Here is a 13,487-nt window from a genome sequence, read left to right on the forward strand (position 1 = left end):
TACTGTTTTAATTGATTTTACCCTTTAAAATAGTTTTTAATCATATTTGTTTTTATATTGTTTTTATTGTTTTTATTGTTTTTATTTTTATTCATTTTTACTTTTATTCGGTCATTGGTGGAGCATAATATTGTTTTTAACATGGCTGTGCAACACTTTGGAAACGTTATTGTTGTTTAAATGTGCTATATAAATAAAGTGGATTGGATTGGATTGAATATTAAAGTTAGCCCTACAGCACCAATGCCTGCAATACCACCGTGGATCTATGACAACCCAAAGGTAAACATGCAATTACTAAAGAATAGAAAGTTAAATAGTTACCAGATAGAACAATGGATTGAGGAAACATTTTTAGACAACTTCATAATATATATAGATGCATTAAACAATATAAATAGTAAGGTAGGAGCTGCTGCAGTTATCCCACAAGGAAACATAGTAATAAATAAAATAATCAGTGATAAACTATCTGTTTTATGGGGGAATTGGCAGCAATTTATACGTATGGCAGTTAACTGGATAGAACAAAACAAAGCAAGGAAAGTAGTTGTGTGCTCGGACTCCAGCAGTGCTTTGATGAGCATAGAAAACAGAGCATCTGAAACAAGACAAGATATAGTTTATGACATAGTTCAGACAATCTACAGGATAAATAAAGCGGGAGGTGTGGTAACATTTCTCTGGGTTCCTGCTCATGTAGGAGTTGAGGAAAATGAGTTAGCTGATAGATAGCAAAACAAGCAACCCCTAAAACAGAAGTAAACATGGAGATTAAGCACAGTAAAGAAGAAGTGAAGAACATAATTAAGATAGAACACAATGAAAAGTGGCAGGATAATTGGAATGAGGAAACAAAAAGTAGAGAGTATTACAAAGTCCAGAGGAGAGTAGGTGTCATGAGATGATGGGGTAGAAATAGGAAGGAAGAAGGCATTATTACTAGAATGAGATTAGGACATACATATCTAAATAGTTCACTAAAATTGATAGGGAAACATACTACAGGACTGTGTGATTTTTGCCATCAGATAAAAAATGTTGGCCAAATTGTAGTAAATACAATAGAGAAAGAGAAATACTGGAAAGTAGGTTGGCGAAAGAAAATATTAGGTTAGCAGTGGAAGATATATTAGGATTGAATTCAGAACACATAGGATATAAAGCAATATACACATTAAAAAAACAACAACACTGTACTGGGTTAAATAAAAGAATATATAATAGGTATCCATCCAGTAGGTGGCGGTAATGCACACCAGAAGGTTGCTTGCCAACCGCCATAAAAACAAATGAAGAAGAAGAAGGAGGAGGAAGAAGGAGACTTGAGCAGGACGCTAATAAGTCAGTCTTATTATTTTTTCTCCAGTTTGAAATATTTACGTCGTATAAAATACACATTTGATGTTTTATCCAAGGATATATTCGTCTCGATGCGCTAGAAGCACTGTGCCACTTCTCGTGCTATCTTTGCTTGTCAGCTAGCTTAGCTCGCTCGTTAGCTTAGCTTGTTAGCTGCTAACAGAAGACACATAAGTTATCAACACATCGCTAAGTAAAGATCAAGTGTGAGAGTAAAGTCTTGTGATTGTGTGAAAATGTCTACATTACAACTGTTGAGAGCGTTGGTGGATCAGCGACTAACTGCTGCCGTTGAAGAAATATTTGTAGTGTTGGAAAGAACGATAGCAGAATACGAGGCGGAACTTTCTAGAACAAAGGAGGAAAACAATCAACTACTGGACGCTGTTTTCAAGCAACATGAAGTTGTGTTACACGGAACAGGTTCGTTTACATCTTACTCTTACATGTTTACTAACTTTATATCTGATAATTGACAGGAAACATATATTTTGAATATGTAATAAAATCACAATGACCAGTGGTGGAACAAATCAGAGCTGGGCCGGGGGCAGGTCCCATGTTGGGGCCCCCTAATCCCAAATAATAAAGCTAATTCTATCATGATTTTACAACATACACATGCCTCTCTGGGTTTACTGCCAACAATATTTAACCAGGTTTTAAAAAGTTTCCCAGCCATCCATTTTTGATGAAATTTGCATTTTCCCAACATGTATATATTTTCACACTGTTTACAGAATGTAGAAAAATTATCAAAGGGGGTCTGATTTTTTCATTTATTTTGCTTATCATTCACAATCCTTAAGTAAGACAGTAACATATTTTTAATTTTATGTGTTCTAAGTCATAAATAAACGAAATTCGAACAATGGAGTCAATGCCTTTATTCTGCTCACTAAGCCCTCCAAATAAGAATTAGTTGATCAAAATAGTCTACCCAGAAGTCGTTTTTTAAATGCTATCTCTTTAAAACTTGCTGTAAAAATGCATATCCTCTGGAAATAATAGCCACAAACTGGAGGATACATTTTTAATTCGGATTCAATTAAAAAAAAGATAATAGTTATAGGTTTTATGGAATTTTTCAGGGTGCTTTTTTACACTTTCCTACCAAACCTTAGAAGACGTTTTGTATGCATTTGAGAGCCGCAGCCGGAGAAAGTAAACACACAGATGGTGTATCCATGACTGCAAAGTTATTGCCTTCATTTTCAATGACCATTTGTTTGATTGACTAATGTCAATCACACAAACATGCTTGTGAGGGAGTTTTCTGTGTCTACATACCTTCGACACATCCGTACACCCACTGGAGTGATATTTTTCCAAATTGCACAATCCCCACATTTTCCAACCCATTCAAACCATTTCAACATCAACACATTCCACTCATCCTGGACATTCAAACTAACACTTTCCCAAGTTCCAAACCAAATTCCATTTTTTGATGGAAATTCCAACTCTTCCACATTCAAACCATGCCAACATTCAAAATATTCTTACATTCATACTACATTCTGTCAAGCTTTCAGTTCAACTTCAGCATTGAAGCATTCACACGCAATTCCCTCAGGAATTGCTTCATCTACTAATTATTTTTATCATTACTATTATTATTATTAGTAAATGTAGCTTACCACATTGTGGACTGCATGAATGATGTCTTTTCAGTTCTCACTAACACAATTAAATTAATCTAATCCATTAATACTATTATTAATAAGGTAAACGAGTTATCTTTTGAAGGAGTAGTCAGTAATCTGATTACTTATTCCCAGTTTAACTGTGGCGACACTATCTAAATGAAAGCAAAACAGATATAATCGTTTTTGGCCAACATGCTCACTGTGCTCATGTTTTTTTTTAAGAGCAGACATGTCTCTAAAGATGAATATGAAAATCACTGTAATTATTATCCACCAGCAGGGGGAGCTCATCACTAGTACTACTGCGTGGAGGCTGACATGTGGTACATTATTTCCTGTGTGTGTATAAATGGGTTGTACTTGTATAGCGCTTTTCTACCTTCAAGGTACTCAAAGCGCTTTGACACTACTTCCACATTTACCCATTCACACACACATTCACACACTGATGGAGGGAGCTGCCATGCAAGTATGACTTATTCAGAGGGAGATCAGCACACTAGTATGGATTGCATGAATGAATTTAAGAATGTTTGAATATGAATAAGGTGGATTGGATGTTGGCCCGGGAAGGCATTCCCCTGAAGATTTTCTTCATGTGTCAGCTGGAAGTACCCTGACTGCTGTGAGGGGAAACTGATGAGATTGTGAAATCATATGTTGGTGCAGGACAATGTCTCATGAGACGGAGCAAAGCTGGACTTTTCTAAAGAATGTTTGTTTTCTCCTGTCCCGCAGACCTCGCTGAAGGACATCTTTCTCATGAGCAGGAAGAAGAGCCACAGTCCCACCACATTAAAGAGGAAGAAGAGGTACCACATTCCCATCACATTAAAGAGGGAGGGGAAAAGCCATGCCCCCCCCACATTAAAGAGGAACACGAGACACATAGTGTTAAACTGACCCTTCACATTAAAGGTCAAGCGGCGGACCCACTGATATTACACATCAAAAATGAAGAGGAGGACCCACTGACCCCGCACTTTAAAGGGGAACATTATCACCAGACCTATGTAAGTGTCAATATATAGCTTGATGTTGCAGAAAAAAGACCATGTATTTTTTAACCGGTTTCCGAACTCTAAATGGGTGAATTTTGGCGAATTAAACGGCGTTCTATTATTTGCTCTCAGAGTGTGACGTCACCTAGGTAGTGAATCCGCCATTTTCTCAAACACATCATAAACACCAAGTCAAATCAGCTCTGTTATTTTCCGTTTTTTCGACTGTTTTCCGTACCTTGGAGACATCATGTCTCGTCGGTGTGTTGTCGGAGGGTGTAACAACACAATCAGGGACGGATTCAAGTTGATAAGCACGGCATCCTAATCGATGCTAACATGCTATTCATGCTAGCTGTATGTACATTTGTAGCTATATTAGCATCCAGCCTTTCTCTCCTCCCACATTTAATGCCAAACAAACACTTACCAATCGACAGATTTAAGTTGCTCCAGTGTCACAAGATGCGAAAGTCCCTCGTTTGGTCTGCACATTTTACCGCCGATGCTAAGGCAGACATGGCACAGAGATGTATGGATATCCTGCAGATGCATATCCAACGATAAAGTCAACGAAATCACAAAGGTGAGTTTTGTTGATGTTTTTGACTTATGTGCTTATCAGACATATTTGGTCGCGGCATGACTGCCAGCTAATCATTGCTAACATGCTATTTAGGCTAGCTGTATGTACATTTGTAGCTATATTTGCATCCAGCGTTTCCCTCCACCCACATTTAATGCCAAACAAACACTTACCAATCGACGGATTTAAGTTGCTCCAGTGTCACAAGATGCGAAAGTCCCTCGTTTGGTCCGCACATTTTACCGGCGAAGCTAAGGCAGACATGGCACAGAGATGTATGGACATCCTACGACACTCAATCGAAGGCGATCGCTGAATAGCGTCAATAGCTATTCGCTCAACAGCTATTCACTCAATAGCTTCAGTTTCTTCTTCAATTTGGTTTTCGCTATCTGCCTCCATACTCCAACCATCCGTTTCAATACATGCATAATCTATTGAATCGCTTAAGCCGCTGAAATCCGAGTCTGAATCCGAGCTAATGTCGCTATATCTTGCTGTGGTATCCAAAACATGTATATCACTGGATGACGTCACAGGAAAATGGACGGTGGCTTCACAGACAGCGAAAATCAGGCACTTTAAAGCCTTTTTTCGGGGTATTCTATGATGGGTAAAATTTTGAAAAAAACTTAGAAAAATAAATTCAGCCACTGGGAACTGATTTTTATTGGTTTTAACCCTTCTGAAATTGTGATAATGTTCCCCTTTAAGGAACAAGATAACCTGCTGACTCCTAGCAATGCAGAGGAAAAGGAGGACCCACTGAACCCCTACTTTAAAGAGGAAAAGGAGGACCCACTGAACCCCTACTTTAAAGAGGAAGAGGAAGACCAAGAGCCTCCACACATTAAAGAGGAAGAGGAAGAACACCGCATCAGTCAGCCTAAATGGTTGGAGGAGTTCCCAGTGACTGGTGTCCCTGTGAAGAGTGAAGATGATGAGGTCAAAGGTGAAAGTGAGGAGGAGAGAGAAGTGGAGCCTCCAAGCAGCAGCTCAACACAACACATGACAACAGAAGCTGATGGAGACCACTGTGGAGGATCACAAGTAGACAAGCTCTTAGCTCCACTATCAGATAGTGAGGACACAACGTCACACTCTCCTGACACTGATGATGAAGACTCTAAAGATGATAAGACATGTCACACTGACAACACTCACTTGACATGTTCTCACTGTGACAAAACCTTTAAATACAATTGTCATCTGAAAACACACATGAGAACACACACTGGAGAAAAACCTTTTATATGTTCAATCTGTAGTAAAGGTTTTGTAGAAAATCGCTATTTGAAACTACACATGAGAACACACACTGGAGAAAACCCTTTATCTGTTCAATACATGGTAGGGGGTTTTACACAGAGTCAGAGTTTAAAAAAACACACAATGTCACACACTGGAGAAAAATCGTTTCTATGTTTAATCTGTAGTAAAAGGTTTGTAGAAAGTCGCAATTTGAAAGTACACATGAGAATACACACTGGTGAAAAACCTTTTATCTGTTCTATCTGTGGTAAAGGTTTTAGAGAAAGTCAGAGTTTGAAAGTGCACAAGAGAACGCACACTGGTGAGAAACCATTCACATGTTCAATCTGCAACAGAAGCTTTTGTGACCGATCAAACTTTGTAAGACACATGGGAACACACCCAGGAGAGAAAGTGTTGAGTTGCAGTGTGTGTGGTGAAAGATTCTCTTCTAAGTACCAGTGTAAGAAACACAAGTGTGCTGGTGAGAACAGCAGCAGCAAATGAAACTGCAGGATTTTAAATAAACTGTCAAGACTTAAATTTTGACTTTCTAACAACATCAGCACATATAACATGTGTGACATTGTTGTTTGTGTAACAATCTTTTTAATATGCTTCTACATTTATAAACAGTTTTTTTTTTGTCAGTCAAGTGCATGCATTAATATGCAACATTGTGTACTTTTGTTAAAATTGGAACAGAACAATTTGAAAAGGTGAGAGTAAACAGCACAAGGCATATTTTACTACATACAGTAAATATTTTATGTGTATATTTATCCTTCAGACAATTTTAAACTTATTATATTCTGTTTTTTTAGGTGTTTGAAAAATTGAAGTATTATATATTTTTATTTCTAATTGTTAATGATCCCATAGATTAGCACCTTTATACGATATACATATGTACTGGTTCACATCTGAAACATCTTCTGGACCACTTCAGGAAGCATATTATTATTTACTTTATACATCATTTGAACAGTTGTCTTTTATACGATTTAAAAATGTGTGACTTTATGAATCATTTGTTGGCTCTATATAATCCATTTTATTAATGATCTTTACTACTCTTTTGTAATTGCAAATTGTAATGTTTGCAATGACGTTATAACCATAGACATCTTATAAGTAGACCCAGCATTGGCTGCTGTGACGCGAGCAATTTGGCCACCATCTTGAAGTGGTGATGAGGAACTGGTGAGCAGCTTAAACTGACAGTTCAGCATTTTCCTGTTCAAATGAGCAGACCGTGGAAAATAGGAATCGGGGGATTACTTTTCACAAGTAAGATTTAACATTAACATACTATTGGTTGTATTTTGTGAAAAGAATATTACCACAGCGTTGAGAAGGAGCAAATATCTTCAATATTTGTATGTGAAAATCACAAACAAATCTTCTGGGGGAGGATGACGCCCCTACAGGTATTTGGTTTATAAACTTTCAGCCCCACTTAAAACAAAATTCACCAGCCGCCACTGATTAAAGGCCTACTGAAACCAACTACTACCGACCACGCAGTCTGATAGTTTATATATCAATGATGAAATCTTAACATTGCAACACATGCCAATACGGCTGGTTTAGTTTACTAAATTGCAATTTTAAATTTTGCTCGAGGTATCCTGTTGAAAACGTCGCGGCATGATGACGCCTATGATGTCGCATGCGCGTGAAGTCCCGGGTTGTAGCGGACATTTTTTTCCAGCCTGATCCAAGCTATAAGTAGTCTGCTTTAATCGCATAATTACACAGTATTCTGGACATCTGTGTTGCTGAATCTTTTGCAATTTGTTCAATTAATAATGGAGAACTCAAAGTAGAAAGATGGTGGTGGGAAGCGGTGTACTGCAGCTGCCTTTAGCATCACAAACACAGCCGGTGTTTCCTTGTTTAAAATTCCCGAAGGTGAAGGTTTACTATGGAACAGAGCGGTCAAGCGAACATGGATCTCGACTACATGTCAACTGGCAGTTTTCGGTGAAAAAATTGTGGAAATAAGTCGGCTCTTACCAGAGAAATCAGCGGAGCTTGCGTCCTGCTGCAGCTGCGTGACTTCCCTCAGAGAAACTGGCGGTCACTACACCCGTGGCCACACCCCTGGGACTTTCAGGTACTATATATTCTCACTAAAACACTAGTAACACAATAGGCAGATAAGTGATTTTCCATAATTATCCTAGTAAATGTGTCTAATAACATCTGAATCGCTCTAACTCCCATTGCCTTTTTCTATTTTTTTTTTTAGTTCTTCACTCTCATTATCGTCGTCCACGAATCTTTCATCCTCGCTCAAATTAATGGGGAAATTGTCGCTTTCTCGGTCCGAATCTCTCTAGCTGTTGGTGGCTATGATTGTGAACAATGTGAGGATGTGAGGAGCCCTACAACCAGTGACGTCATGCGCAGATCCTCTGCTACTTCCAGTACAGGCAAGGCTTTATTAGCGACCAAAAGTTGCGAACTTTATCGTTGATGTTCTCTACTAAATCTGTTAAGCAAAAATATGGCAATATCGCGAAATGATCAAGTATGACACATAGAATAGACCTGCTATCCCCGTTTAAATAAGAAAATCTCATTTCAGTAGGCCTTTAAGATGCATTCTCATTTTAGGCAAAATACAAGACAATAGTCTCTTAACAGTGTAACTGTAACCAGGAATAAGTCTTCAAGTAACAATATTCAAATACTAACACTGTTGGGTAAAACAGACTTTGGTTTTATCCTGAATCCAGTGAACCAGATTGGTGGTTTTAGCTGATATAAAGACTTTCAGGTGTTTATATATGTTTAAGTTTTTGGCAGACACTTTTATCCAAAGCAACAGACATGAAAAATACATATAAAACAATCACTGTAAACATGATCGGAAGAATGTAATACAAAATTCAATACAAAGTGTCAAGACAGAATAAACTCTCTGCTGTTGCAGCAACAGAGATAAAGTCTATTGGTCGGTAAGATGTATAGATATCTAATATAGTCATAGGTAGGTCTTTATGGTAGGTCTTTGTTGTCATTGCAACAAGTACAACGAAACTTTGTTTTCATACATTGTTTATGTAGGATATACACATGCATACATGACTTAATCATATGGTTTTTTTCAACTTAAAAATAGCTGCCCTTTTTTTCCCCCCTTCTCTGGGATTATTATTCCCAGTTTTGATCTTGGACATCTGGTCATTTATAGCATATAAGAATATTATATTACTGTTAAGCAAACTATGAACATGCCAAAACATGTGTCCCTTACCATAGTTACACGTATGACAAAAAAGTGCATGAAAATGATTGGTATTCAGTGAGGTAAAATGCGTTGACAGTTCATTGCTCCTGCCAAATGAACTGCACTGAGTGAATCACCACTCCAATATGGCGGCCCCGCCCCCGTCTCATCAGCGCCAGTAGGCAGTAGCTCTCCATGCTGGGTCTGCTTATAAGATGTCTACGTTTATTACATTAGAAGTGAGTTTACAGCATCACTGATTTAACTGCACAGCAAATAAAAGTTGCGTTATTCAGCCAGTAAACGTTAGCTTACATTCAAAACTTACCCTTCTTTGTGCAACTTCAAATGTTGAACGAAGTTGGAAGTTGTTGCGTATCCGTCTGTAATCTTCCAACCGCATGTTTTGTATACGGCAATTCGTTTTTTGTTGACCAAGTCATAGTTTTAAAACCCAAACAAAACTATTTTTAGTATAATGTTTCCTCCCTGGCGCGTTGTTTGAGAGCTCTTCTTCGCTGGTTTTCCTGAAATTTGATTGGATGAATGCTGTGTGACGAAAATAATGTGGATGCAATTTGATTGGCTGTTGTTCTGACAGGTAGTTGTTCTGACAGGCAGTTGTTCTGTATAGCTGTTGAACAACTATGCCTTGCAGTTGTGTACATGTATCTGCAGAAGTCACATACAACATGTTTCTGGGCTGGCAAGCTGTTTGTACAAAAGTGCTTTCATCAAATACACTAGAGTCTGGAATCGTTCATCTCTCCCTAGCATGGCCCAAAAAGTACAGTAGATTGCAGTATTGCCCTGTTTAAGAGTGTCACAACATTTCTGTTTACGGCAGATGAACTGCTTTACGGTAGACCAGGGGTCGGCAACCCGCAGCTCCGGAGCCGCATGCGGCTTTTTGGCCACTCTGATGTGGCTCAGCTGCATAATCGCCGACCCCCACGATTGTTTTGGGGGGTTTCTGGATTTTGGTGCCTCTCCCGGACATCACCCAGGGTTAACATTCTCCGATTTTCACTCAGACTACAATATTGAGGGCATGCCGTGATGGCTTTACTTTTAACGTCCTCTACAACAGTGGTCCCCAACCTTTTTGTAGCTGTGGACCGGTCAACGCTTGATAATTTGTCCCGCGGCCCGGCGGGGAAGAGGGGGTTGGGGGGGGGTATTCTTTTCTTTTCTTTTCTTTTTTCTATGTCATGAAAAAGGGGAGTTTTTGTCATGAAAAAGGTAGTTTTTTTGGGTTGGTGCACTAATTGTAAGTGTATCTTGTGTTTTTTATGTTGATTAAATCAAAATAAATAAATAAATAAATCTTAAATAAAAAATAAAAAAAAGATTAATAATTCTTCTGTGACCGCGGCCCAATGGTTGGGGACCACCCCTCTACAACATGTCATCGCGCCCACATGTCATCGCGCCCACCTTTACGACATGCTATCTGCGTACCACACAGACGCATGCAATTCGCTGCTTCTATCGTCACACGTACGAGATTGCAAGGCATACTTGGTGATACAGGTTACACTGAACGTTGTGATATAAACAACTTTAACACTCTTACTAATATGCACCACGCTGTGAACCCACACCAAACAAGAATGACAAACACAGTTCGGGAGAAAATCCTCACAGTAACACAACATAAACGCAACATAACAATTACCCAGAATCCCATGCATCCATGATACTTCCTGGCTATATTATACACCCCCGTGCACCCAAACCCGCCCACCTCAACCGACGCACGGTGGGGTAGAGAGCGGGGTTTGGTGCTAGCGGGGTGTATAATATAGCCAGGGTAGTATCATGGACGCATGGGATTCTGGGTAATTGTTATGTTGTATTTATGTTGTCTTACAGTGCAGATGTTCTCCCAAAATGTGTTTGTCATTCTTGTTTGGTGTGGGTTCACAGTGTGGCGCATATTAGTAAGAGTGTTAAAGTTGTTTAAATCACAACCTTCAGTGTAAACTGTATAGCTGTTGAACAACTATGCCTTGCAGTCGTGTACATGTCTCTGCGGAAGTCACATACAACATGTTTCTGGGCTGGCAAGCTGTTTGTACATGTTGTAGAAGGCATCAAAGGCAATGGTTTCATAGTACGCCCTTATTATTGTTATCTGGGTGGCCATCGGCAGATATTCGCGAGAATGGCTGCGGCTCCCGTTATGTGAAACGGGTCAAAACGGCTCTTTGAATGGTAAAGGTTGCCGACCCCGGCGGTAGACGAAAACGTGACTGCTGTTGTTGTGTGTTGTTACCGCTCAGGGAGGACGTTAATGAAACTGCCTAACAATAAACCCACATAAGAAACCAAGAACTTGCCCTTGATCATTCTACAGTTATAACGTCATTGGGCAGGCACGCTTTTTATATTGTGGGAAAGCGGACGTGAAAACAGGCTGTTGACATGTCATTTAGGTCGGCATGGAGTTGAAGGGGGCGTGGCCTCCAGCTCCGCCTGAATTTCAGGAGATTTTCGGGAGAAAATTTGTCCCGGGAGGTTTTCGGGAGAGGCGCTGAATTTCGGGAGTCTCCCGGAAAATCCGGTATATATATATTTTTATTTTTTTATTTTTATTTTATTTTATTTTTTTTTTACAATTGTTTTTAACATGGCTGTGCAGCACTTTGGAAACGTTATTGTTGTTTAAATGTGGTATATAAATAAAGTGGATTGGATTGGATTGGATTGGATTGGATTGGATTGGTTGTCAAGTATGCTGTCGCTCCACCGTTTGTTGCCCTTGCTACTGAGAAGATGTCGTGTGGGTAGGTTGGTATATACAATGCGTCCTGTAGCTGCGCTCTTTGTTGGTGTCCCTCGTTGTCTAGCAGATAGATCAGCACGTCCCTCTGCGCTGCGCCATCCCACTGCACTTGGTCCCATCTGCCAGCTCGATAGAATGGGTGTTGGGCTGGAATGTGTTGTCAAAGCTCTTGAACTTGGCGATGTCGTTCACATGTCGTCCATCATTTTCCCTTTCCTTTTCACGTTGACGGATGGCCTCTCGTCTGTTGCATGCTTGGCCATGAAACATTGATCCTCGTCGTCAATGTCCTCTTCTTCTGCAACTTTTCAGGCTCCGTCTTTTCCCTTTTTCCTGCATGGAGAATCTGCGTGTGTGTTACTCTTGCAGTGGCTGCACCACACTTTCTTGGTACACCTAGATCTGATATGTCCTTTTTTTCCACATTTGTAACATGTCGGAGTGGCTTCCCCTTCAATTCCAGTATGTATTGGTGTCTTGTTTGCTTTGCTGTGCTAGTCTTCATCACGCTGTCTGCAGGTCCGGTTGTCCTCATCTTCTCAGACTCTTCATAAGCCCTCAGTCTTCTCTTGAAGTCTTTGAATGTCACGTTGTCCTCATTTTGTGTAACGTGGACAGCTATTAGTCTGAATGAGTCTGGTAGTCCATTCAAAATGGTGGCCACAAGCAGCCCGTCACTCATGTTCTCTCCTGCATCAGAAAGAGCTGATATTATATTCTCAGCCCTTAGCAAATAATCAGACAAAGTCTCATTCCCTTCCATTTTTATGGTGGTCAATGAAGTGTACAGGTTTAGAATCCTGGGCTTGCTCTTTCCAGAATAATGTTCTCTTAATAATTTCAAGGCTACCCTTCCATCATCGGCGGCGTCATGTCTTATCAATGATATACTCTTATCATCTAGTGCGTTCACTAGTTGAACATAACAATCTGCATTCTTTGCTGGATTCGTAACTATGGCAGCCTCGCCAGTGGGCTGTCTCAAAATGGTGTCTTTTAGTTTTAGAATGTGTAAACGACTAAGGATGCGTGTTTCCCATAAATCATACTTATATCCCATAAATCATACTTATCTTCTGTTCCATCAAAGACAATCTGCTGTTGTAGCATTCCTGCTCCGGCCATTTTAACTTGTATTATTTTTATAGTTTGAAATCTCCAAAACGTTGCTCAGGCTGTGGCTTGTAGAGTCCTCAATTTTCGCGGGGTTCTCTCGGCACCATCTTTTCCAAGCTCGTCTAGTTGCTTCTCTTGGCAAACAGTTCTTCTTACTTCTGTTACCTTGTTGTTGCTCTAGACTTGCCTGACTGGGCCCACAATCTGATGAGCTTCGTGCGTTGCGGTGTAGATGTAGTCAAACTCTCATGAGACACATTTTACCTTTGGCCTTGTAGGTATATTTATTGTATCGGCAGCATCGCAGGTGTGCTGCTTCTTTACACACAAATTGAACTAATGACCCCGGAACAGGAAATATAGGTGTCAGGTAACACAGAGGTAAACACTGCCCTCTAATGGACACAATGAGTAAGGGCGTACAATGGTACAACACTTAAAAAGTGTCCTATTCTTTTTAATAACATTGTTATTCTGAAGCTAACCAATAATAAAT

The 13,487-nt window shown here is 39.7% G+C and overlaps 2 protein-coding genes across 3 annotated transcripts in view; both read left to right on the forward strand.

Moving 5' to 3' along the window:
• The window catches only part of LOC133545570 (gastrula zinc finger protein XlCGF26.1-like), a 384,938-nt gene that overhangs the window by 146,272 nt on the left and 225,179 nt on the right, over positions 1–13,487 (forward strand). The gene's annotated exons all lie outside the window — the stretch shown is intronic.
• On the forward strand, positions 1,259–6,409 carry LOC133545591 (oocyte zinc finger protein XlCOF8.4-like). Of its 2 annotated transcripts, none has more exons than XM_061891327.1 (3): positions 1,259–1,344; positions 3,750–3,823; positions 5,313–6,409. In XM_061891327.1, the coding sequence occupies exons 1-3, from the start codon at positions 1,293–1,295 to the stop codon at positions 6,354–6,356; spliced, it is 1,170 nt and encodes a 389-aa protein (XP_061747311.1). In that variant the 5' UTR covers positions 1,259–1,292; the 3' UTR covers positions 6,357–6,409. The 2 variants fall into 2 exon arrangements, with proteins under 2 accessions (XP_061747311.1, XP_061747309.1); XM_061891325.1 differs by having other exon boundaries at positions 1,265–1,785.

The sequence above is a fragment of the Nerophis ophidion genome, linkage group LG28, assembly GCF_033978795.1.
Source record: "Nerophis ophidion isolate RoL-2023_Sa linkage group LG28, RoL_Noph_v1.0, whole genome shotgun sequence".
Lineage (NCBI taxonomy): Eukaryota > Metazoa > Chordata > Actinopteri > Syngnathiformes > Syngnathidae > Nerophis > Nerophis ophidion.

Bases quoted from the DNA above. Each gene is read 5' to 3' on its own strand.
- LOC133545591 (XM_061891325.1), top strand. From the start codon at position 1,599: ATGTCTACATTACAACTGTTGAGAGCGTTGGTGGATCAGCGACTAACT. The intron at 1,786-3,749 runs GTTCGTTTACAT...CCTGTCCCGCAG, and splicing joins AGTTGTGTTACACGGAACAG to ACCTCGCTGAAGGACATCTT. The intron at 3,824-5,312 runs GTACCACATTCC...TTCCCCTTTAAG, and splicing joins ACATTAAAGAGGAAGAAGAG to GAACAAGATAACCTGCTGAC.